Source organism: Phyllopteryx taeniolatus, chromosome 4 (assembly GCF_024500385.1).
Source record: "Phyllopteryx taeniolatus isolate TA_2022b chromosome 4, UOR_Ptae_1.2, whole genome shotgun sequence".
Classification (NCBI taxonomy): Eukaryota; Metazoa; Chordata; class Actinopteri; order Syngnathiformes; family Syngnathidae; genus Phyllopteryx; species Phyllopteryx taeniolatus.
The window spans coordinates 1,272,386-1,296,045 of record NC_084505.1 but is presented as its reverse complement, the minus strand read 5'-3'; the positions used below and the strand labels follow the sequence as shown (position 1 = coordinate 1,296,045).

The window sequence follows — 23,660 nt, the reverse complement described above, 5'->3', positions numbered from 1 at the left end:
TGACAGATTTGAGTGGTTTGGCGCCACACTAGCTATATAAGATGCATCATTATGCTTCAAAATGGGGTTGTGAGGAGATAGAGATTTGGAGAGTATTTTGGCAAGTCAACCATACAAACCATTATCTTTAAAGGTTTTCCTTAAAAACACCACACACACAAACAATGTTTCTGAATTCACACACTATGATCATTTGCAAAGTAGGAAGGATCTCTAATCCTGTTAGGGACTTTTAGTACATTTTCTTAAATAAAGCTCAAATCTTTAAATTATCCCATAACCAACATTTAACCACATTTAATATAATTTGCATTTTTTCTTTGGGTAAATCTGGAATGTGTTTAAGAGTATCGGGGAAAGCATCTGCATATTTTATTGTAATGACGATATAATCATTATTTGGTATGAATGAACAAAACATTTGAATGACCATTCAGACTTTTCTGAACTTTTATTGCTGTCATGGGAAACTGCCAGTGCTTCAGTCGTGCTCTTTAGAGGTTGCTATCGCTTCAGTTGTCCACCAGATGTCACCATCACTGAAGCCTTGTAGCTTTGAATATTTTTCAGCACAATTGTTAGGAAAGCATCAGTGCTTCATGAGGCTTCACTTGCCCACCACTATGTTTTAACTAAAATTTAAACAATGATATACAACACTTATTGAAAAATATTATACATATGATTGTTTAGGTTAAATGAACACAGCAAATAAATGCATTGCTGCTGAGAGGTCTGTTGGCTTTCATTTACACTTATTAGCTTCGGCCTACTCTAAAAGCAAAGCTTTAATGAGTGCCGTCTCCATTTAATGTCTCAATAAAAATGACCTGTAGCCCAGTTATTGCATAGCCCACATCTTAATATCAAACTGTCCAGGACAATGATCCAAAACACACCAACAAGTCCACCTCTGAATGGCTGAAGAAAAAACAAAATGAAGACCGTGGAGTCTAACCATGGGCCCACCACCTGTGGGAGGAGTGGGCCATGTTCTGTGCCTCCATTGTTGAGGCAGCTGACCGGAGGTGTGGCCCTAAGGCTGCAACTGCATGTCGTGGCGGCAATGCCTAAACCCGTTGGTGGACACCAGAAGTAAGCGATGCTGTCAAGCTAAAGAAGGAGTCCTATCGGGCCTTTTTGGCAGGAGGCAGCTGATTGGTACTGACTGGCCAAGCGGAATGCAGCTTTGGTGATCGCTGAGGCAAAAATTCAGGCGTAGGAGGAGTTCGGTGAGGCCATGGAAAACGACGTCGAGGCGTCTCAGGAGGGGAAAGCAGTGCACCGTTAACACTGTGTATAGTGGAAACGGTATGCTGCTGACCTCAACTCGGGATGTTGTGAGTCGGTGGGCCGAATACTTACCTCGAATACCTTCTCAATTCCACCGACACGCCTTCCCATGAGGAAACAAGTCTGGACACTCTGAGGTGGGTTCTTCTATCTCTGGGATTGAGGTCACTGAGGTGGTTAAAAAGCTCCTCGGTGGCAGGTGGTTAGGATATTTGACTTTCTGAAGTGGCCCAGTGTCTTTCATCTGTCCTGGGAACACCTCGGGATCTCCCCGGAAGAGCTGGGCGAAGTGGCGCTGGGTAGGGAAGTCTGGTCTTCCCTGTTTTGCCTGCTGCCCCTGTGACCCCACCCTGGATAAGCCAAAGTAGATGGATGGATGTATTGTTGAGTAAAAACTCTTCTGACAGCATCAATGAAAACTCAAACTTAGCTCCTTTAATTGAGCCTATTGTGGCTAATATGCTTGCTCTATTTTACTGTAACAAACACTAGGGAACATTTCGATTCTTTTTGTTACTTTATTCCCTATATGGAAGAGAAGAGGTTGGGATTCTGTGTTCTGATTGGCAAAGCAGCAGTGTTGACACCTGGAGACATGATCATGACAGTTACAATGTTGTGGCCAGTAGTAGATGTAACTATAATAATTTGCAAACATACAACTTGAGCCCTCCTTGATCCTCAAGCTTTCTTCTTCTTGAGTCATCATCACAAAGGATATTCGCTCCATAAACTGAAAAACAAATACAATAATTGCAATTGAGAGGTGTGACGTCCTAACAACGTTTCTACAAAAATGTATCTCATTAACATATAAAGGGCTTGAAATGCTGACAAAAAATGTAGAATAAATCTCATTTTAAAGACCCTGTTAAGTGAATTCAGAGATTTGTTTCTAAATACATTATACATGTTAGAAGATGAGTGCTGAAAATGTGCAAAGAGAACTACAGTATGTACTACTCAAAAGCATTAAAACGTTTTTTCACCATTTCAGAGTTTTCTTGATTTTTTGGTCGTGGCTAAACCGTGGGCCTAGGCATGAGTTGCTCTTCCCCCACTATATAAAAATTTGACTTGAGTTCGTTGTCACATTTCTGTGGGGCCAATTATGTATTACTCGTGCACTCACTGTAGTTGTCTCGCCATGCTGCACTATTTGCATATACTGGCCACTCATGCCAGAGTAGCATCTGCTCCATTTGCACACTGATTGAGAAGTATCTGTAACATTTGCACAACCAACATTGTCCCAGATTATCGCACTACTCGTCACTTTAAACCCCATACACTCCTTGAAGTCTCAGCGCCCTTTGCACAATGGTCATTGCACCGGACTATTGCAATATTAGTCATTCGAACTGCTCTAAGTGCTAGACGACAATTGTTTTTGTCAATGTCTTTATGTCTCCAAAGTGTTCTATAAATTGACTGTCTGTTGTACTAAAGCAGGTCCAACTACCGGAGACAAATTCCTTGTGTGTTTTGGACATACTTGGCAAATAAAGATGATTCTGATTCTGATTGTCCTTCCATATATTGGTTTGGTCATGCACACAATACTGACATTGTTTTTTGTTGTTGTTTTTTTTGTAATATTGTCAGTTCCAAATTTACACTGACTACTCATGTGGTCCTTGGGCACTAGAACACCACGTTGGTGACCCCTGATGTAGATTTTTCATTTTCTGATAATAATAATATTCATACAATCCATCCATTTTCTATACCCCTTGTCCTGATTTAGGTCGCAGGTGAGCTGGAGTCAATCCCAGAAACTGGGCAAAAAGCGGAGTGCAACATCACAAGGCAATCTCATAGGGCAAATAAGCATTCACACTCAATTTCAAATCAATGACAATTTAGAGTTTTCATTTAACGTTTTTTTTTTTTAGAATGTGACGGGAAGCCAGAGTACATGGAGAAAACCTGCTAACTCTAACACAGGAATACAGTAATGAAAATAATAATAATTATGCATTACACTGTTTTCTCCAGGTACTCTGGGTTCCTCCCACATCCCAAAAACATGCATGGTAGGTTAACTGAAGACTCTAAATTGCCCGTAGGTGTGAATGTGAATGGTTGTTTGTCTATGTGTGCCCTGCGATTGCCTGGCGACCAGTTCAGGGTGTACCCCACCTCGCACCCGAAGAAAACTGGGATTGGCTCCAGCTCGCCCGCGACCCTAGTGAGGATAAGCGGTACAGAAAATGGATGGATGCATTAAACTTATGTAGTGCTTTTTTTAGGCACTCAAAGATGCCTGAGCCAAGATCCGAACCCCAAACCTCAGAAATGTGAGGCAGACATGATAACAACCATGCAACTATTATTAAAACTTGTATTTTCTTCCACGAAACAATTTGTTCAACAGATCAAAAACCTTTGTTACAGGGTAGAGGTGACGAATGGGCACAAAAAAAATCTAGTTTTTTATATGCTGGTAAAAAAATATTCTTGTGATTGGCTGGCGACCAATCCAAGATATACCCCACCTATTGCCCAAAGTCAGCTGAGAGACACCAGCACACCTGAGGTTCAGAGAATGGATGGATGGATAAAAAAAATATCTGTTCATGTTCAAAAGTGATTAGCAGAACTCACAAATGCACAAATGTGTGTTTCACCTCAACTTGTCCTCTTGATCAGTTTGTTTTAGCAGCAGCAAGTCTCGGATGTCCTCAGGTGGATTCAAACCATGAATCTTTGCCCTGTCCCATCTTTGAAGCCTGCTGATACCTTGGGCAGGAAAAATGTCATGAGTCATATAAACGGGAATAAAAACAAATAATTTGGAAAATAAATAAAGGCACTCCTGTTTTGTTGGGGCACATGATCATCTACTTTTTTTCTGGTGGGAAACATGGCAGACAAATATTTTTGCTTTGATGACAAACAAATTAGGATGAATTTCACAGCAAATCAGGTTGCGACACATCATAAAATGTTTACATTCTGAGGGAAAGACAATGGTTTGCTAAATGAGTCTTTAGTTTCATCCCTCCCCAGGGGCAGTATCAGCTAATTCTTTTTGCCAGTGTTATGAGGTAGCTTGGATTTTTATTGGAGATGCTATCAGGTTTTATGAGATGTCTTTAAAAGTAGGTGTGCATGCGCATACTTTCATGCATGGGCAAACGTCCATGTCTGTTTCTCCACATGCATATGCAAATAACCTTTAAAAATATAGCAGGGGATCACACCCATATCACAACAGAGCATTTAAAAGTAGTAAACACTTATTTTAATGCAGAATGAGCAGACCAAAACAGTCTTAAAATAACCGTTCTCAACAGGAACCGGTTTTTGATTTCCTTCCCTAGTTTTTTGTGATGGATTTACGCTACGTTAATACTTTTTCTTCCCGACTAATCCGTGATTACTTCATGGAACTACACATTTATCTGCAACTGTTTTATACTTTTAAAAAGAAATATGCCACACTATGAATAAATGTGACAGTTACCTGTACTGGGCCCATATCTCCAGTCCAGGTCAAACTGTCTCAGTTTCTGTTGGTCTTCATGTCGGGGTGATGGAGTTTCTGTATCTGTTTCATATAAAGTATAGTATAATTCAGAGAGAATTCAATCACAACCAGATCATATTCATACATACTGTATATAATAAACTCCCTTGCCACAACTTTATGAACATCTATACAATCCAATGATATGTATCGAAGAGCTATGTGGAAAAAAAAAACATTTTTTTTTGACAGTGAGGGAAAAATAATGCAGCCCAATGGGGGGCAGAAGCCAGTGAAAACTGTAGGCCGGTCCCAAGCCCGGATAAATGCGGAGGTTTGCGTCAGGAAGGACATCCGGCTAAAAACTTTGCCAAACAAATATGAGCGTTCATCCAAAGAATTCCACACCAGATCGGTCGTGGCCTGGGTTAACAACCCCAGCCCCCGGTACCGTTAACCTCCAGTGCGCCAGTGGAAATTCAGCGACTGTGGGTCGAAGACGAAGGAGAGGTGGAAAGCGGGTTCTTAAGCAGAAAGAGAAGAGGAAAGCACAGAGCCTAGAATTGAATGTGGGGACTTTGAATGTTGGGAAATCTCGGGAGTTGGTTCACATGATGATTAGGAGAAAGGTTGATGTATTGTGTGTCCAGGAGACCAGGTGGAAAGGCAGTAAGACTAGAAGTTTAGGGGCAGGGTTTAAATTATTTTACCAAGGTGTAGATGGGAGGAGAAATTGACTAGGGGTTATATTAAAACAAGAGTTAGCCAAGAATGTCTTGGAGGTGAAAAGAGTATCAGATCGAATGATGAGGCTGAAACTTGAAATTGAGGGTGTTATGTACAATGTGATTAGCGGCTATGCCCCACAGGTAGGATGTGACCTAGAGGTGAAAGATAAATTCTGGAAGGAGCAAGACGAATAAGTTCTGAGCATCCCAGACAGAGAGAGATTCGTAATTAGTGCAGATTGTAATGGACATGTTGGTGAAGGTAATAGGGGTGATGAAGAAGTGATGGGTAAGTACGGCATCCAGGAAAGGAACTTGTAGGAATAGATGGTGTTAGACTTTGCAAAAAGAATGGAAATGGCTGCAGTGAACACTTTTTTTCTAGAAGAGGCAGGAACATAGGGTGGCCTACAGTGGAGGTAGAAGCACGCAGGTGGATTACATCTGAAGGAGGTTAGTGACTGTAAAGTAGTGGTGGGGGAAAGTGTGGGTAGACAGCATAGGATTGTGGTGTTTAAAATGACTGCGGTTGTGGGGAGGAAGATTAAGAAGACAAAGGCAGAGCAGAGAACCATGTGGTGGAAGCTCAGAAAGGAAGAGTGTTGTGCGGCTTTGAGAGAAGAGCTGAAACAGGCTCTTGGTGGACAGGAGGATCTTCCAGAAGACTGGACCACAACAGCCAAGGTGATCAGAGAGACAGGCAGGAGAGTACTTGGTGTATCTTCTGGTAGAAAATAAGAGGAGACTTGGTGGTGGAACCTCAAAGTACAGGAAATCAAACAAGGAAAGAGGTTAGCTCAAAAGAAGTGGGACACAGAGAAGACCGAGGAAAGGAGAAAGGAATACATTGAGATGTGACGTAGGGCAAAGGTAGAGGTGGCAAAGGCCAAACAAAAGGCATATGATGACATATATGCCAGGTTGGACACTAAAGAAGGAGTAAAGGATCTATACAGGTTGGCCAGACAGAGGGCTAGAGATGACAAGGATGTGCAGCAGGTTAGGGTGATTAAGGATCGAGATGGAAATGTTTTGACTGGTGCCAGTCGTGTGCTGGATAGATGGAAAGAATACTTTGAGGACTTGATGAATAAGGAAAATGAGAGAGAAGGAAGAGTAGAGGAGCCAAGTGTGGAGGCTAGACTCAGGACAGAGTATTTGCGAGCAACAGTATGGTTTCACGCCTAGAAAGAGTACCACAGATGCATTATTTGCCTTGAGGATGTTGATGGAAAAGTACAGAGAAGTTCAGAAGGAGCTACATTGTGTCTTTGTGGATCTAGAGAAAGCATATGACAGACTACCCAGAGAGGAACTGTGGTACTGCATGGGGAGGTCTGGAGTGACAGAGAAGTATGTTAGAATAATACAGGACATGAATGAGGGCAGCAGAACAGTGGTGAGGTGTGCTGTAGGTGTGACAGAGGAGTTTAAGGTGGAGGTGGGACTACATCAGGGATCAGCCCTGAGCCCTTTCCTGTTTGCAGTGGTGATGTCTAGGTTGACTGATGAGGTTAGACTGGAATCCCCATGGACCATGATGTTTGCAGATGACATTGTGATCTGCAGCAAAAGCAGGGAGCAGGTGGAGGAACAATAAGAAAGACGGAGCCATGCACTGAAAGGAGAGGAATGAAGATTAGCCGATGTAAGACAATGCATGTGCATGAATGAGAGGGGTGGAGAAAGAAGAGTGAGGCTGCAGGGAGAAGAGATAGCAAGGGTGGAGGACTTTAAATACTTAAATCAACAGTCCAGAACAATGGTGAGTGTGGTAAGGAAGTGAAGAAACAGGTCCAAGAAGGTTGGAACGGGTGGAGGAAGGTGTCAGCTGTGCTATGTGACAGATGAGTCTCTGCTAGGATGAAGGGCAAAGTTTATAAAACAGTGGTGAGCCCAACCATGATGTACAGAAAAGAGACAGTGGCACTGAAGAGACAACAGGACGCAGAGTTGGAGGTGGCGGAAATGAAGATGTTGAGGTTCGCTCTAGGAGTGACCAGGTTGGATAAATTAGAAATAAGCTCATCAGAGGAACAGCCAAGGTTAGATGTTTGGAGATAATGTTAGCGAGAGCAGACTTTGATGGTTTGGACATGTCCACAAGAGGAGAGATCGTAAGTATACTATTGTCGGTAATTTTTTTTCACCATCTTTAATTCAACTTACATACGCTCTCGCTCTTTCTTTCTCTCCTTTTCTCTCTGGTCTGTGCGCAGTCAGTGATTCCAGTAATTACCGCCTGCGATGCAGATTTTATTGGCTGAAAGGGTGGCGGACCTCGCATGTGTCATATGTCACACAGTGACTACACTGAGCATGAACTAGTTCAGTGCATAGTTCATAATTATAAATTTTGAACTCAGTGGTCCAAAAATGAACTAGTTCATCGTTCTTTTTTTCCTCCAATAGTGTAAGTTGTTGACAGGCTAATTGTCACAAGTGGATTCAGACGGGACCCAAGAGCAGGCGGAGGCTGAGAGGTTGTGATGAAAAGTTTATTGAAAAAAGGGGAATGGAGATGGTCCTTGAGATATGCTGGCGGGTTGTTGAGGCAGGGAACGTGTGGCAGGCGGTGGCGAGGACAGGCGGCTGGCTTGGCGGCGTGGTGGAAGAAGTCAACTCGACGAGGGACATGAAGGGAACACTGAGGAGAAGGAGAAACACGGAGGTCAGAAAAATCACAAGAAGTGCCGTGGCTTACTTGATGATTGCGAGCCGTTGTACCGCAAGAGAGCGTTAATACTCCGGCGAGAGTTTCCGGGATCTGGCAGGCTTTTATGCAGGTGATGATGAGGGCTGATTGATGACTGGTGTGCGGCCGAGGTGGTGCTGATTACTGTGAAGAGAGCGAGAGAGGGAGAGAGAGAGGGCGAGAGGAGCGCAAAGCGCCACCAGGCTCCAACAAAAAGGACTGCAGGCCACTGCTCATGACAGTACCGCCCTCTCAACGGACACCCCCTGGCGTCCAACCAGGTTTCCCCAGGTGAGCTGCATAAAAGTCACAAAGAAGGGAGTCATCCAATATCAGTTTACGGGAAATCCAGAAACGCTCCTCCGGATCATACCCTTCCCAGTCTACCAGGTACTGGTAACTCCTCCCCCTGGGCCTCACATCAAGGATGCGCAAAACCGTGAAGGCCGGATGGTTGTCGATGACACAGGGGGCTGGAGGGGGCACTGCCGGAGGGCTAACAGCGCAGGTGGAGACAGGCTTGAGTAGTGACACATGGAACGTAGGATAAATTTTTAGAGACTGCAGAGGTTTCAGTTGAACATATGTGGGATTGATAAATTTTGTAATAGGGAAAAGACCAATGAAGCGTGGAGTGAGTTTGCAGGGTGTCTTTAACAAGGCTGGGCAACCAGAAGTGCTGCCGGATGACCTGAATGGTGCGGGTTGTTGGCCCACTGAAGGATGTCAGAGCGTGCAGAATCGGGTACGAACAGACAGTTCGGAGGCCCGGTCTTGCGATCCAGCTGAGTCTTTTGAGCCTCCTTAACCACCTGATCAATCTTCCAAGTGGCCGCCCCAATGAAGCACAAGGAAGGAAGGATGGATTCCGGTTCTTCAGGGGCTGACGGGGGGGTGAGTAAATCCGAGACAGGGCTTCAGGTTTGCTGTTTCGGGATCCAGGACGGAAGGAGAGACTGAAATTGAATCTGCTCAAGAAGAGGGCCCAGCGAGCTTGTCAGGGGTTAAGGCGTTTGGGGGAACGGAGGTAAGCAAGATTTTTGTGATAAGTCCAGATAATAAATGGTAATTCAATTCCAGCCAGTGCCTCCACTTTTCCAATGCCCAAATGATGGCCAACAGCTCTCGGTTGCCAACGTCATAGTTTCGTTCGGCGGGAGATAGACGACGGGAAAAGAAAGCACAAGGATGAAGTTTTTGGGATGAGAGGTACCACTGAGAGAGAACGGCCCCTGCCCCAGTGTCCGAGGCGTCAACCTCCACCACGAACTGGAGGGAGGGGTCGGAATGTCAGAGGATGGGAGCAGTGGTGAAAAGGGTCTCGAGTTGGTCGAAGGCTTGGGATGCTACCGGGGTCCATTGAAACGAAGAGCTGGTGGATGTGAGGCTAGTGAAAGAGATTGCGACTTTACTGTAATTGCGGATGAAGTGACGGTTGATGGAAAACAATTATATATTATTGCATAAAAACACATTGTTGCTGTAACTGCATTGAGATGATAGCACCCTTGTTCACTAGAAGCAGGAGCAGTTGGGAAGAGTGCTACAGTGCACATTCCGCAAGGCAATAAAACCCCCAGGCACTGACCACATCCTTAAAAGGTCATGGAATGTGATACCACCTACACAAGCCTTAATAAAAAGAGCTGCGCAAGGACAGGCACCTCAGAGGAGTTGGGAGAGATAAGCACGGTGCTTGTTCTTGTAGCTGCTCTCACTTTGTAAAGTTATTAACTTAGGTTTCTTGATTTCTTACTTCTGTCTCCTTCCTTGGTGCAAATGTGTTTGCAAAGAAGTTGGCGAATCCAAGGAAATGTAGTTCTTTGCTGTTGGTGGGAGCGGGCCAGAGCACGACTGCTTGGATCTTGGCAGGGTCGGGCTGTAGTTGTCCTTTGGAGATTATGTAACCTAGTAAGTGTACGGAGGAGAGGTGGAATTCATCCTATTCGGGTTTGACATACAGGCGGTTTTCAAGGAGGCGCTGGAGGACTTGGCGTACATGACTGCGATGTTCTTCAGGGGAGCGGGAGAAAATGAGAATGTCGTCCAAATAAACAAAAACAAACCGGTTGAACATATCACGGAGGACGTCATTGATGAAGGTTTGGAAGACAGCGGGGGCGTTGGGTTAATCCGAACGGCATGACTTGGTATTCGAAGTGTCCGAGAGGGGTATAGCAAGCAGTTTTCCATTCATCCCCCTCTCGGATACCGATGAGGTGGTAGGCATTTCGTAGGTCCAATTTGGTGAATATCTGGTTGCTACAGAGGGGTTCAAATGAGGGGTCAATGAGGGGAAGTGGAGATTTATTTTTCACGGTGATGTCATTGAGTCCACGGTAGTCGATACATGGGCGGAGAGTGGTGTCTTTCTTCTCAAGAAAAAAAAGAAGCCGGCCCCTACTGGAGACGAGGAAGGTCAAATGAGTCCAGAAGCCAGAGAGTCATGGATATAGACCTCAATTGCCTTTTTCTCAGGTCTGGAAAGATTGAAGAGATGGCTGGAGGGAAGAGGGCCCCCCGGCAGTATATTAATTGCACAGGCATATGGGCGGTGGGGGGAGAGGGGGGGGGGGGGGGGGGGGGGGGGGTACAGAAATGGCCAGGGACGGTCATACGGGAGGAAGAGCTAGAGGAAATGGTGGTTTGGCTCACCACGGCGCTCTCAGACCATGGCGAGCCTGGCCTTTTGGTCGCAGGGGGCAAGTGGCAATGAAATGACCTGATTGACCACAATAAATGCACAGCCACTGGATGACACGAAGCTGAGGTTCCTGGGCTCTAGTCGAGTGTGACCAATTTGTATGGGTTCTCAGGTCCAGTCTGGGGGGAGGGGGGTGACGAAGAGGCGATCGGAGGTGCAGAAGGCGGGTGAGATTCTGACGGCGCGGTGCTCACGGTGGGAGTGATCTTGCGTGTTCGGACCCCCTCTCTCGTCGTCTCTCTCACAGTCTGTTATCCAGACGAATGGTAAGTGCTATGAGAACTTCGAGAAACAGGAGGGCCCGTCCCGGGCAGCGAGCTCGTCTTAAAGTTGTTCCAAAAGTCAGTTTAGAATAATCCCCCTAAGCGCAGCTTCACCCCACCCGCATTCACCCGCAAGTATCCTGAATTCAACGGAATAGGCAGCTACTGAACTAACGCCCTGAGTGAGCGTGCAGATTTATGAGAAGTTTCCCAGCATCACCTCTAAGTGTCGCCAAAGCACCAAAAGCTGCAGAAAGGTGAGGGACTGCACATTTCCACGGTCATGTCACTCTTGATACACCTGAACTTTACCATGAAAAATAATTGACGCCACATTTTTGTGCGTACGCACCTTTTGTACATGAGGCCCCAGGAGAGGTCCTCGGTGATGTGCACTCCTAGGAACTCCCTGCAGGACCCTCTCCACCGCAGCACCGTTGATGTTCAGGGAGCATGCTGGGAGTGCGCTCTCCTGAAGTCCAACAACAATCTCCTTGGTTTTTTCCACGTTCAGGGAGAGATTGTTGTCCATGCACCACCCGGCCAGGCGGCTCCACCTCACTCCTGTAGCCTGTCTCATCCCCGTTGCTGATGAGACCCACCACAGTTGTGTCGTCTGCACACTTGATGAAGAGGTTGGAGCTGTATGTCGGTGTGCAGTCATAGGTCAGCAGGGTGAAGAGGAGGGGACTCAACACACAACCTTGAGGGGCCCCCATGCTCAGCGTGATGGTGCTGGATGTGTTGCTTCCGACCCGTACTGCCTGCGGTCTCCCTGTCAGAAAGTCCAGCAGCCAGTTGCACATCGAAGTGTTGAGCCCCAGATGGTCGTTTGTAGATCAGTTGTTGATCAGGGATGATGGTATTGAATGCTGATCTGAAGTCTATGAACAGCATTCTGACATATGAGTCCTTAGAGTCCAGGTGTGTGAGGGCAGAGTGGAGGGCGGTGGAGATGGCGTCATCGGTTGACCGGTTGGACCGACTGGAAGGGGTTCAAGGAGTGGGGGAGGGAGGACTTGACGTGGTGCATGACTGGCCGCTCAAAGCACTTCATCAGGATGGGAGTGAGCGCTACCGGACGGTAGTCATTTAGGCAGGACGGAGACGACTTCTTCGGTACTGTGATGATGGTGGTGGCTTTGAAGCATGTGGGGACAACACCCTAACTCAAGGAGGTGTTGAAGATGTCCGTGAAGACATGTGACTTCAGCTGCACAGTCTCTCAGAACACGGCCAGGTATGTTGTCTGGGCCCGGGGCTTTTCGTGTGTTGATCCTATCGAGAGACATTTTTACGCTGTCCCGGGTCAGTGTCAGCACTTGGTCACCAGGAGGGGGTGGAGTCTTGTGTGCAAGGGTGCTGTTGTGTGCCTCAAAGCTAGCAAATAAGTCATTCAGCTCATTTAGCAGGGAGGTGGAGCTGTTGCAGTTCTGTGGTGAGGGTTTATAGTCAGTAATGGTCTGAATACCTCACCACAGACTCCTGGTGTCACTGCTGTCACTGAACCGGTGGGTGATCTTCATGGACTACTCCCTCTTGGCCTCCCTGATGACACGGGACAGATTGGTCCTGGCTGTTCTCAGGCTCTCCTCATCCCCAGACCTAAAAGCCGCGTTGCTGACCTTCAGTAGTCTGTAGACCTCCCCCGACAGCCATGGCTTCTGATTGGCACGGACAGTGATGGACTTAGTGGTGGCGACATCATCCATGCACTTGCTGATGTAGGCAGTAACAGTCTCTGTGTACTCCTGAAGGTCTGTGATGGAGTTGTAGGTGGCAGACTGTTTGAACATGGGCCAGTCTTTGGTGGCAAAACAGTCATTAAGTGCCTCAAGGGACCCTTCTGGCCACATTCGTGCCTGTTTCCTAACTGGTTGGGAGACTTTAACCAGTGGTCTGTAAGCTGGCATTAGCATAACAGTGAGATCGTCTGATGCGCCAGGTGGGGGAGGGGAAGGGCCTTGTAGGCCACTCTCAGGGGGGTAAAAACATTGTCCAGAATGTTATTTCCCTGTGTTGAAAAGTCAATGTTTGACTACAGTTTAGAAATAACAGGCTTGGGGTCAGCATTAAAGTCCCCAGCTTAGATGAGGAAAGCATCTGGGTGGGCCGTCAGCTGTTCACTGATATGATATAGCTCATTTAGTGCCTCACTCCTGTTATTGCTGGAGTTTGGAGGAATATAGACTTCCACAAGCAGTATGGCAGTGAATTCTCTCGGTAAATAAAACGGCCAGCACTTCAGAGCCATAAACTCCAGTACAGTACAGTGTTGACTGACAAAGATAGCGTCCCTGCACCAGGCATCATTGATGTAAACACACAGTCCGCCGCCGCGAGTCTTACCTCCGGCGAGAGTTCTGTCCGCTCGGTAGCATGCTAGCCAGTGAAGCTGAATGCCGCTGTCTGGAACGCTGCTGTTAAGCCATGTTTCCACAAACACAAAAACACAGCACTCTCCCACAGTCTTACGGGTAGAGTAGAGCAGTCGAACGTAATTCAGCTTGTTGTCCAGAGAGCGTACGTTGGCTAACACGATGGAGGGAATACCCGGCTTGTGTGGTTTAGCCGCTAGCCAAGCTCGGATACCTACGTGCTTGCCCCGTTTCTGCTTCCTCCTTCGCCGTTCGTGGCACCTCCACTCTGGGCGCGACGCAGGAGTGGGGGTCGCTGCTGTTGTAGGCACCTGGAGCAACCCGCAGTTCTGTAGCTCCTCAGTGAGAGTAGAGTTTAACTCCGTGAAAGTAGTTCTGCAGATGTCGATCAGAAGCTTGCGACTGTATCTGTGTCTTGGAACATGTAGACATGACGAAGACGGACTAAAACACTCTGATTTATGAGACGAAAAATACGAAAACCCTTTGTTTGGGACAGAGAGCATCTTGGAGAAAAAAAAGCCTAAAAAACTAGCATGTTATGTATAGGCATATTCCAGCTTGTTGAATAACAAATGTGATGGGGCTCTGATTGTGTGTGACACCTGACCTGTATATTTATATAATAGAGCACATAATATATATATATATATATATATATATATGTATATACACTTTGTTTGGGACAGATAGCATCTTGGAGAAAAAAACCAAAAAAAACTAGCATGTTATGTATAGGCATATTCCAGCTTGTTGAATAACAAATGTGATGGGGCTCTGATTGTGTGTGACACCTGACCTGTATATTTATATAATAGAGCACAGAATATATATATATATATATATATAAATCAAATCCAGCTGATCCTGCAATGAAAACCAAGGCACACATCAGATTCTCAGTTGGAGATATTAGCTGCCTGGTGGTGCTGCAGCCAGCTGTGATCAACAAACAAATTATTCAGTACTGATGTGTTTGTAACAGTATTTTTAAGGAATTTGTAGTAGATTATGTTAGAGATGTCAAATACACAAAAACATAAATACAGTACATGAAAGTTCATTTGTGATTGTGGAGAGTTTGTGAACACTTCAGCTAATTAATGACAGTGCGTTTCTACGATTTGCAGTGTTCATTAAAGACCAATCACTTTTTTTAAGAAGAAGAAGAAGAATCACCTTTTATTGTCATGAACATGCATGCATGCACATGAAATAAGTACGGATAGATATCATTAAATATGGCATCAAAATGTGGTAGATTGTGGGTAGACCTGTGGTCTTATTCAATGTGTGCCTATTAAATCACATCTATAGTCATCTGCAGGCTTCTGTTGCACAATTTGGGTATGTCATCACAACATATTAGAATACATATATTCTAATTTACTGAGATGTACCTGTCCAGTCACTGATGTACTCAGTGGTTTTTGGAGATAAGTCAAATTTATTTGAAGCATGCAAAAACATCTGCTAAATCAGGGGTTGTGGTTGAGTTGCAATTGCTCAAGATACTGTAGGTAAACTCACATTCTGAACTCATTCGCTCAACTTCTTCCACTGTCTATATTTAGAAAAAAAAATGCCTTGAACAAATGGGCAGCATGACTATATAAACCCACAATTTGCTGATCTGCTAACGCCTTTCTTTCTTTATTACTGACAATGCAGAGACGATCTTTGAGGAGACGATCTTGGAGACATCAGCACAGGAGGACTAGAAATGATCACCCAAAGAGCTCCTTTGATTTAGATCCAGCACCCAGTTGCTCAATGCAGGTAAACCATGTAATAGTCTTTAATATACTTAGTATGGAACAAGTATTGCAAGAATTCTTGCCAACATGTTTGAACAATACTTTTTAAACTCAAACAAAAATTAATTGATCATTAGTTTCAGTTTCCTGAAGTGACATTTAGGTCACATCTACATGACACAGCAGCAAAGTGGAGCCATGGGAGAAAAGAAAACTTTGCATGTCCTTGCAATTCACTTTCAAAGTTTATTGCACTGTGTATAGTGGGGATGGGGCGCTGCTGACCTCGACTCGGGACGTTGTGAGTCGGTGGGGAGAATACTTCGAAGACCTCCTCAATTCCACCGACACGCCTTCCCATGGGGAAGCAGAGTGTGGGTTCTCTGAGGCGGGCTCTCCTATCTCTGGGTTTGAGGTCACCGAGGTAGTTAAAAAGCTCCTCGGTGGCAAGGCCCCGGGGTGGATGAGATTCGCCCGGAGTTCCTAAAGGCTCTGGATGTTGTGGGGCTGTCCTGGTTGACACGCCTCTGCAACATCGCGTGGACATCGGGGACAGTGCCTCTGGATTGGCAGACTGGGGTGGTGGTCCCCCTTTTTAAGAAGGGGGACCGGAGGGTGTGTTCCAACTACAGGGGGATCACACTGCTCAGCCTCCCTGGTAAGGTCTATTCAGGGGTGCTGGAGAGGAGGGTCCGTCGGGAAGTCGAATCTCAGATTCAGGAGGAGCAGTGTGGTTTTCGTCCTGGCCGTGGAACAGTGGACCAGCTCTACACCCTCGGCAGGGTCCTCGAGGGTGCATGGGAGTTCGCCCAACCAGTCTACATGTGTTTTGTGGACTCGGAGAAGGCGTTCGACCGTGTCCCTCGGGGAGTCCTGTGGAGAGTGCTTCGGGAGTATGGGGTACCGAACCCCCTGATACGGGCTGTTCGGTCCCTGTACGACCGGAGTCAGAGTTTGGTCCGCATATCCGGCAGTAAGTCGGACTCGTTCCCGGTGAGGGTTGGACTCCGCCAAGGCTGCCCTTTGTCGCCGATTCTGTTCATAACTTTTATGGACAGAATTTCTAGGCGCAGAGGTGGTCCGGTTTGGTGGCCTCAGTATTGCATCTCTGCTTTTTGCAGATGATGTGGTTCTGTTGGCTTCATCAAGCCGTGACCTCCAACTCTCATTGGAGCAGTTCGCAGCCGAGTGTGAAGCGGCTGGGATGAGAATCAGCACCTCCAAATCTGAGACCATGGTCCTCAGTCGGGAAAGGGTGGCATGCCATCTCCAGGTCGGGGATGAGATCCTGCCCCAAGTGGAGGAATTCAAGTATCTTGGGGTCTTGTTCACGAGTGAGGGAAGAATGGAACGGGAGATCGACAGGCGGATCGGTGCAGCGTCTGCAGTGATGCGGACTTTGTATCGGTCCGTTGTGGTAAAGAAAGAGCTAAGCCGAAAGGCGAAGCTCTCAATTTACCGGTCGATCTTCGTTCCTACCCTCACCTATGGTCATGAGCTGTGGGTCGTGACCGAAAGAACAAGATCCCGGATACAAGCGGCCGAAATGAGTTTCCTCCGCAGGGTGTCCGGGCTCTCCCTTAGAGATAGGGTGAGAAGCTCGGTCATCCGGGAGGATCTCAGAGTAGAGCCGCTACTCCTCCGCATTGAGAGGAGCCAGATGAGGTGGCTGGGGCATCTGATTCGGATGCCTCCCGGACGCCTCCCTGGTGAGGTGTTCCGGGCATGTCCCACCGGGAGGAGACCCCGGGGACGACCCAGGACGCGCTGGAGAGACTACATCCTTCGGCTGGCCTGGGAACGCCTCGGGATCCCCCCGGAAGAGCTGGATGAAGTGGCTGGGGAGAGGGTAGTCTGGGCGTCCCTGCTGAAGCTACTGCCCCCGCGACCCGACCCGGATAAGCGGTAGAGAATGGATGGATGGAAGTTTATTGCAAAGCTTCCATGGGAATGTAAAGTATAGCGCAAGTAAAAAGTTGTTGTTTTTTCCTCCTTCCATGTCACCTTAAAGGATCTGTACATAGCTGCTGTCATGAAGCTGTAACCTAAAGGCCACTACAGGAAACTAACTTTTGATATGTTTTAGCTATTTTTCATGTCATCATTAACTTTTGCAATGCTTTTAGCTATTTTTCATGTCATCAATAAAGGAGAGGGGAGCGAATTAATCCATCAAGTTCAGCATCTGAGAAGTCCTGCATCCTCCATCTTCTGTTGCTCTTTGACAATCAACAGGCATGTATGGATATGAGGGTGGACATTTTATCACTGTGTCAAATGAAGATGCTGAACATGGGTTAGGTGACATTTTGGATCCACCACTTGCCCTTGCCATAGCAGCATCTCCTGACGATGATGAAGTACACTTTAGACCGATTACTGGTGATGATGATGACCAAGACTCCACCCTTCCCTGGAATCCATCTGAGTTAAACAGTATGCAGGTATAGTTGGTGTAGAATTAAGTTATAACAGTGCTAAAAAAAAACAATAAAAAATGTGTTACCTACAGTGCCGTGAAAAAGTATTGGCCCCCTTCTCAAATTATTATATTTTTGTATAGTTTCCCCATTTTAATGTTTAAGATCATCAAACAAATGTAAATGTTAGACAAAAATAACTAAAGTAAACTTAAAATGCTGTTTTTAAATGATTTCATTTATTAAGGGGAAAAGAACTATTGAAAGTTACCTGGCCCTGTGTGAAAAAGTAATGGCCACCTAAACCTAATAACTGGTGTGGCCATCCTCAGCAGCAACTACTGAAATCAAGCGTTTTCTATAACTGGCGATGAGCCTTTCAAATCTCTGTGGAGATATTTTGGTCCTTCCTTGTAGAAGTCTTAATTCAGCAAAAATTAAGGTTCTTCGAGCATGAACTGCCTTTTTTCAAGGTCATGCATTTCAATCGGATTCAAAACGGACTTTGACTACGGCACTCTAAAACCTTCATTTTGTTTTTTAAGCCATTCAGAAGTTGACTTGCTGGTGTGTTTTGGATCGGTATCCTGCTGCAGAACCCATGTGCGCTTCAGCTTGAGGTCACAAACTGATGGCTGAACATTCTCCTTCAGGATTTTCTGTTAAAGAGCAGAATTCATGGTTCCATCAATCACCGCAAGTTGTCCAGGTCCTGAAGGAGTAAGCAGCCCAAGGCCATCACTCTACCACCACCATGTTTGACTGTTGATAATCATGTTCTTTTTCTGAAAAGCTGTGCTACATTTATGCCAGCTGTAATGAGGCACACACTTTCCAAAAAGTTCAACCTTCATCTCAAAACATTGCAGGGAGGGTCTGGGGGGAATCCCCTCAGGCCCCCGACAGAGAATTGTTTTGATTTTAACATACATTAAACAATCTGGAAGACTCTGAAGGCAATAAGGCAAAATTAAAAAATATTCTTCACCCAGAAAAACATTTATTTCCACTGCTTAAGTACACGTTGATGTACATATTTAAGATTAAAATAAAATTTGCCTCATTTCTTTTCTTTTTGTTTTGTTTTGGTCTCCAACTTGAGCCAGGCCCATCTCCACCTGCACCTGATGGCTGCTTAAAGCTGTGCCACATGAATAGCATCCTCCCCTTTAAGCACTCTCATTCTGGAAAATAATTTACAAAAATCAGGCTGTTTCACTTCATTTTTCACTATGACCAACTTCAAAGGCTAATCCCAAATGCAAATATAAAAATATAAAATATTAAGTACAATATGTTTCTGTTTTTATTGGCCATTTCTGAATTTGAAATTAGTTCATGCTGTGTTGTGACATAATCCTTAACATCGCTCTGTCGCTTAATACATTTAACATTAACACCCATAAACTAATTAGATAATTGTTGGTGAGTTTCCTAATTAACACAAGATGTACTAGCGGATCAACTCTTGTCGCCGATGTTACGTGTGCTTCGCAGTTTCGTGGGGCCGCAACCAAGGCCACGACCCGCAGCATCTCAACGCAAAAATACAAAAGACCAGTGCAACAAATACGACACTGGCTGATCTGATGAGCAAAAATGTTGCTTAAGTGTAAGAGTAGCAATAAAGGATCTCTGCTCCAGAGGTGGGTAGAATAGCCAAATATTTTACTCAAGTAAGAGTACGGTTACTTCACAATAATGTGACTCAAGTAAAAGTAGTCCTCCAAAAAATTACTTAAGAGTAAAAAGTACACAGTGAAATTATTACTCAAGTACTGAGTAAATAGTGAGTAACTTCAGATTATTTTTTTTACCACAGCATGAACATAAATAAAAAAACAAAATAAAATGTGAATGTGCAAATTCTGATGTTGCTCTGTGTGTGAGTGTATACACAGTCAAAAAACAAAAAAACATCAGGAATCTACTGCACGGTATTTTCTCAAGTTATAAGTGAGCTGAAATATTCACGTTTGGGCAGACAGTGCCAGACAAACACTACAATACATGAAAGTTGTTGTCTTTGTTCGTCTAAATGTAAACACGAGTAGTGTGCAGTTGCCTTCATGGTAACGCCGACCTTCCCAACATGGCCGCCACGTACGCACGACGATCCGAATCAGAATCAGAATCATCTTTATTTGCCAAGTATGTCCAAAACACACAAGGAATTTGTCTCCGGTAGTTGGAGCCGCTCTAGTACAACAGACAGTCAATTTACAGAACACTTTGGAGACATAAAGACATTGACAAAAAACAACAACAAACAACAATTGTGCAAAAAGATGCAGAGTCCTCAGTTCGAATGGCTAATATCGCAATAGTCCGGTGCAATGACCATTGTGCAAAGGGCACTGAGACTTCAAGGAGTGTATGCGGTTTAAAGTGACGAGTACTGCGATAATCTGGGACAATGGTTGTGCAAATGTTACAGATACTCCTCAATCAGTGTGCAAATGGAGCAGATGCTACTCTGGCATGAGTGCCCACTATATGCAAATAGTGCAGCACGGCGAGACAACTACAGTGAGTGCACGAGTAATACATAATACAGAAATGTGACAACGAACTCAAGTCAAAAAATTGCCAGCTTGTTGTAATGGAATTGTAAGTTAGCTGTTCAAGAAGTTGATTGCAAGAGGGAAGAAGCTGTTGGAATGTCTACTAGTTCTAGTTTGCATTGATCGGTAGCGCCTACCTGAGGGAAGGAGCTGGAAGAGCTGGTGACCAGGGTGGGGAGGGTCCGAGAGGATTTTGCACGCCCTTGTCTTAGTTCTGGCAGCGTGCAAGTCCTCAAGGGTGGGTAGGGGGGGTACCGACAATCCTTTCAGCAGTTTTGATTGTCCGTTGCAGTCGGAGTTTGTCCTTTTTTGTAGCAGCACCAAACCAGACTGTGATGGAAGAACACAGGACTGATTCGATGACCGCTGTGTAGAACTGTCTCAGCAGCTCCGGTGGCAGGCCATGCTTTCTCAGAAGCCGCAGGAAGTACATCCTCTGCTGGGCCTTTTTGAGGACGGAGTTGATGTTGGTCGCCCACTTCAGGTCCTGGGAGATTGTAATTCCCAGGAACTTGAAGGTCTCGACGGTTGACACAAGGCAGCTGGACAGCGTGAGGGGCAGCTGTGGCGAAGGATGCCTCCTGAAGTCCACGATCATCTCTACAGTCTTGAGCGTGTTCAGCTCCAGGTTGTGTCGGCCGCACCACAGCTCCAGCCGCTCCGCTTCCTGTCGATATGCAGACTCGTCACCGTCCTTGATGAGGCCGATGACAGTGGTGTCATCTGCAAACTTCAGGAGTTTGACAGTCGGGTTCGCTGAGGTGCAGTCGTTCGTGTAGAGAGAGAAGAGCAGCGGAGAGAGGACACAACCTTGGGGCGCCCCAGTGCTGATGCTGCGTGTGGATGAGGTGGCCTCCCCCAGCCTGACCTGCTGTGTCCTGCCCGTCAGAAAGCTGTAAATCCACTGGCAGATGGCAGGTGAGACGCTGAGCTGGAGAAGCTTGGATGAAAGGAGTTCAGGGATGATGGTGTTGAACGCTGAGCTGAAGTCCACGAACAGGATCCTCGCGTAGGTCCCTGCACTGTCGAGGTGTTCTAGGATGAAGTGCAGTCCCATGTTGACTGCATCATCCGCAGATCTGTTCGCTTGGTAGGCAAACTGCAGGGGGTCCAGCAGGGGACCTGTGACACTCTTGAGGTGGTCCAGCACAAGACGTTCAAAGGACTTCATGACCACAGATGTCAAAGCGACAGGCCTGTAGTCATTCAGACCCGAGATTGCAGGTTTCTTGGGGACTGGGATGATGGTGGAGCGTTTGAAGCAGGATGGAACTTCGCACATTTCCAGTGATCTGTTGAAGATCTGAGTGAAGACTGGCGCGAGCTGGTCCGCGCAGACTTTGAGGCAGGATGGAGACACGTGGTCCGGGCCTGCCGCTTTGTTAATCTTTTGTTGTTTGAAGATGCGTCTCACATCCTGTTCATGGATGGTTAACGCAGAGGTCAGAGGTGTGATTGTGGTCGCGGGTGCGGCCGGGTTGGTGTGTGGTGTGAAACTGTCCTTTTCAAATCTGCAGTAGAAGGTATTCAAGTCGTTGGCTAGTGTGCTATTGTTCTCAGCTTGGGGGGATCGTCGCTTGTAATTAGTCAGCGACTGGAATGCATGCCAGACTGATTTAGAGTCGTTTGCGCTAAACTGTTTTTCCAACTTTGCTGTATAGATCCTCTTTGCAATGTTAATTTCTTTGGTCAGCTGGTTTCTAGCTCGATTATACAGGGCCCTGTCCCCGCTCTGATATGCGTCCTCCTTAGCTTGGCGAAGCTGCTTAAGTTTAGCAGTGAACCACGGCTTATTGTTGTTGAATGTGCGAAATGATTTTGTTGGAACACAGACCTCTTCACAGAAACTGATATAGGATGTGACAGTGTCCGTATATTCATCCAGGCTGCCAGCTGAATTTTCAAAGACACTCCAGTCTGTGCAGTCTAAGCAGCTTTGAAGTTCCATCTTGGCTTCATTTGTCCACTTTTTGACTGTTTTCACTGTAGGCTTCGCACATTTAAGTTCTTGCCTGTACGTCGGTATTAAGTGAATTAAGCAGTGATCAGACGAGCCCAAGGCTGCGCGAGGTATAGCACGGTATACGTTTTTTACCGTGGTGTAGCAGTGGTCTAAAGTATTATTTTCCCTGGTAGGACAGTCGATCAGCGGGGCAGGCTTGTCTAGTCTGAATACCCATGTCCGGGAAGCCCAATAGAAGACGACGTGTGAGGTCATGTGAAGTTCTTGTGTCGTTTGATTGGTGAACTAGACTTAAACCTCACTAGCGCTTAAATTGGATTGACGCAAACAACTGCCAATGCCGAAGTCCAAGTTGTAGTCTCGCCCACAAAATAGTTAATAGGCAATAATTGTTAAATAAAGTAGCGAGCGACATTTAGATCATTGTAATGGAGTAAAAGTACCGTTACTTCTTAACAGCAGAAGCGGCGGAAGTTTCTTTCCCGGTCTCGTCAACTCCTGTGACTTGTTCCAAAGCAGGTCCCGAGCACACAGGCGGAACCTCAGGCCACATATTAGTTGGCTGCGGAGTAATATTCACAATTACATCTGTAGGCAAGGGAGGCCTGCAGTTCTTTAGAAGTTGTGTTGAGTTTCCTTGTGTCCTCCTGGATCAGTCATTGCTCTTCTTCTGGGGTAATCTTTGTAGGCCGGCCACTCCTGGGAAGGTTCACCAATGTTCCATGTTTTCTCCATTTGAGGATCATGGCTCTCGCTATGGTTTGCTGGAATCCTAAAGCTGTAGAAATGGCTTATGTAACCCTTTCCAGACTGATAGATGTCAATTACTTTATTTACTTTACACACAGGGCCAGGTACCTTTGAACAGTTTTTTTCCTAATAAATGAAATGATTCACAAAACAGCATTTTAAGATCACTTGGGTTATATTTGTGTGATATTTATATTTGTTTGATGATCTTAAACAAAGTGAGGAAACTATGCAAAAATATAAGAATTTGAGAAGGTGGCCAATACTTTTTCACAGCACTGTAGACAGTGTTTGTCAGAGTTGTTGAAAAAATATTTTGTTCATTATTGGATGAACTGATCAGTAATCTTTTTTTTACATTTTTTTATCTTGCAGGACTCTACACCGAACACTGGGCCTGTGTCATCAAGCAGTGCTTCAGAATCACCAGACTCCACTAAGGAAGAAGTTAAATGTAAAATTAAGACGCGTAAACATAGTTGACAACGTTCTTATTGTCTTCATGGAACCAGAAGTACTGAATGCTGATTTAAAAATGGAGTTCACAAATGAGAAAGCTGTGGACAGTAATGGTCGATCAAGAGATAATTCATGACCTGTTCATGACCAAGGTAAAGCAAAACATCCATGACAATACTGTTCCTACTCTATATGCAAATACTGTACAACAAAT

The 23,660-nt window shown here is 45.7% G+C and overlaps 1 protein-coding gene and 1 long non-coding RNA gene across 4 annotated transcripts in view; one reads left to right on the top strand and one right to left on the bottom strand.

Moving 5' to 3' along the window:
- Positions 1 to 1,706: 1,706 nt before the first annotated feature.
- pold4 (DNA polymerase delta 4, accessory subunit) overlaps positions 1,707 to 23,660 on the bottom strand; it is a 29,791-nt gene continuing 7,837 nt past the window's right edge. The window contains exons 3-6 of one of the 3 annotated variants that reach the window (XM_061772021.1): positions 4,763 to 4,846; positions 3,924 to 4,035; positions 1,954 to 2,026; positions 1,707 to 1,880 (exon numbers count right to left, since the gene is read on the bottom strand). In XM_061772021.1, the coding sequence (XP_061628005.1) occupies positions 2,002 to 2,026; positions 3,924 to 4,035; positions 4,763 to 4,846 (221 nt within the window). In that variant the 3' untranslated portion in view covers positions 1,707 to 1,880; positions 1,954 to 2,001. Of the gene's footprint in view, positions 2,027 to 3,900; positions 4,036 to 4,762; positions 4,847 to 23,660 lie in introns of all 3 variants that reach the window. The other 2 variants (XM_061772022.1, XM_061772023.1) reach the window with 2 other exon arrangements.
- Positions 14,315 to 23,482, top strand: LOC133477375 (uncharacterized). Its single transcript, XR_009788321.1, has 3 exons — positions 14,315 to 15,312; positions 17,417 to 17,734; positions 23,363 to 23,482. It is a non-coding gene; the product is annotated as an uncharacterized LOC133477375 (long non-coding RNA).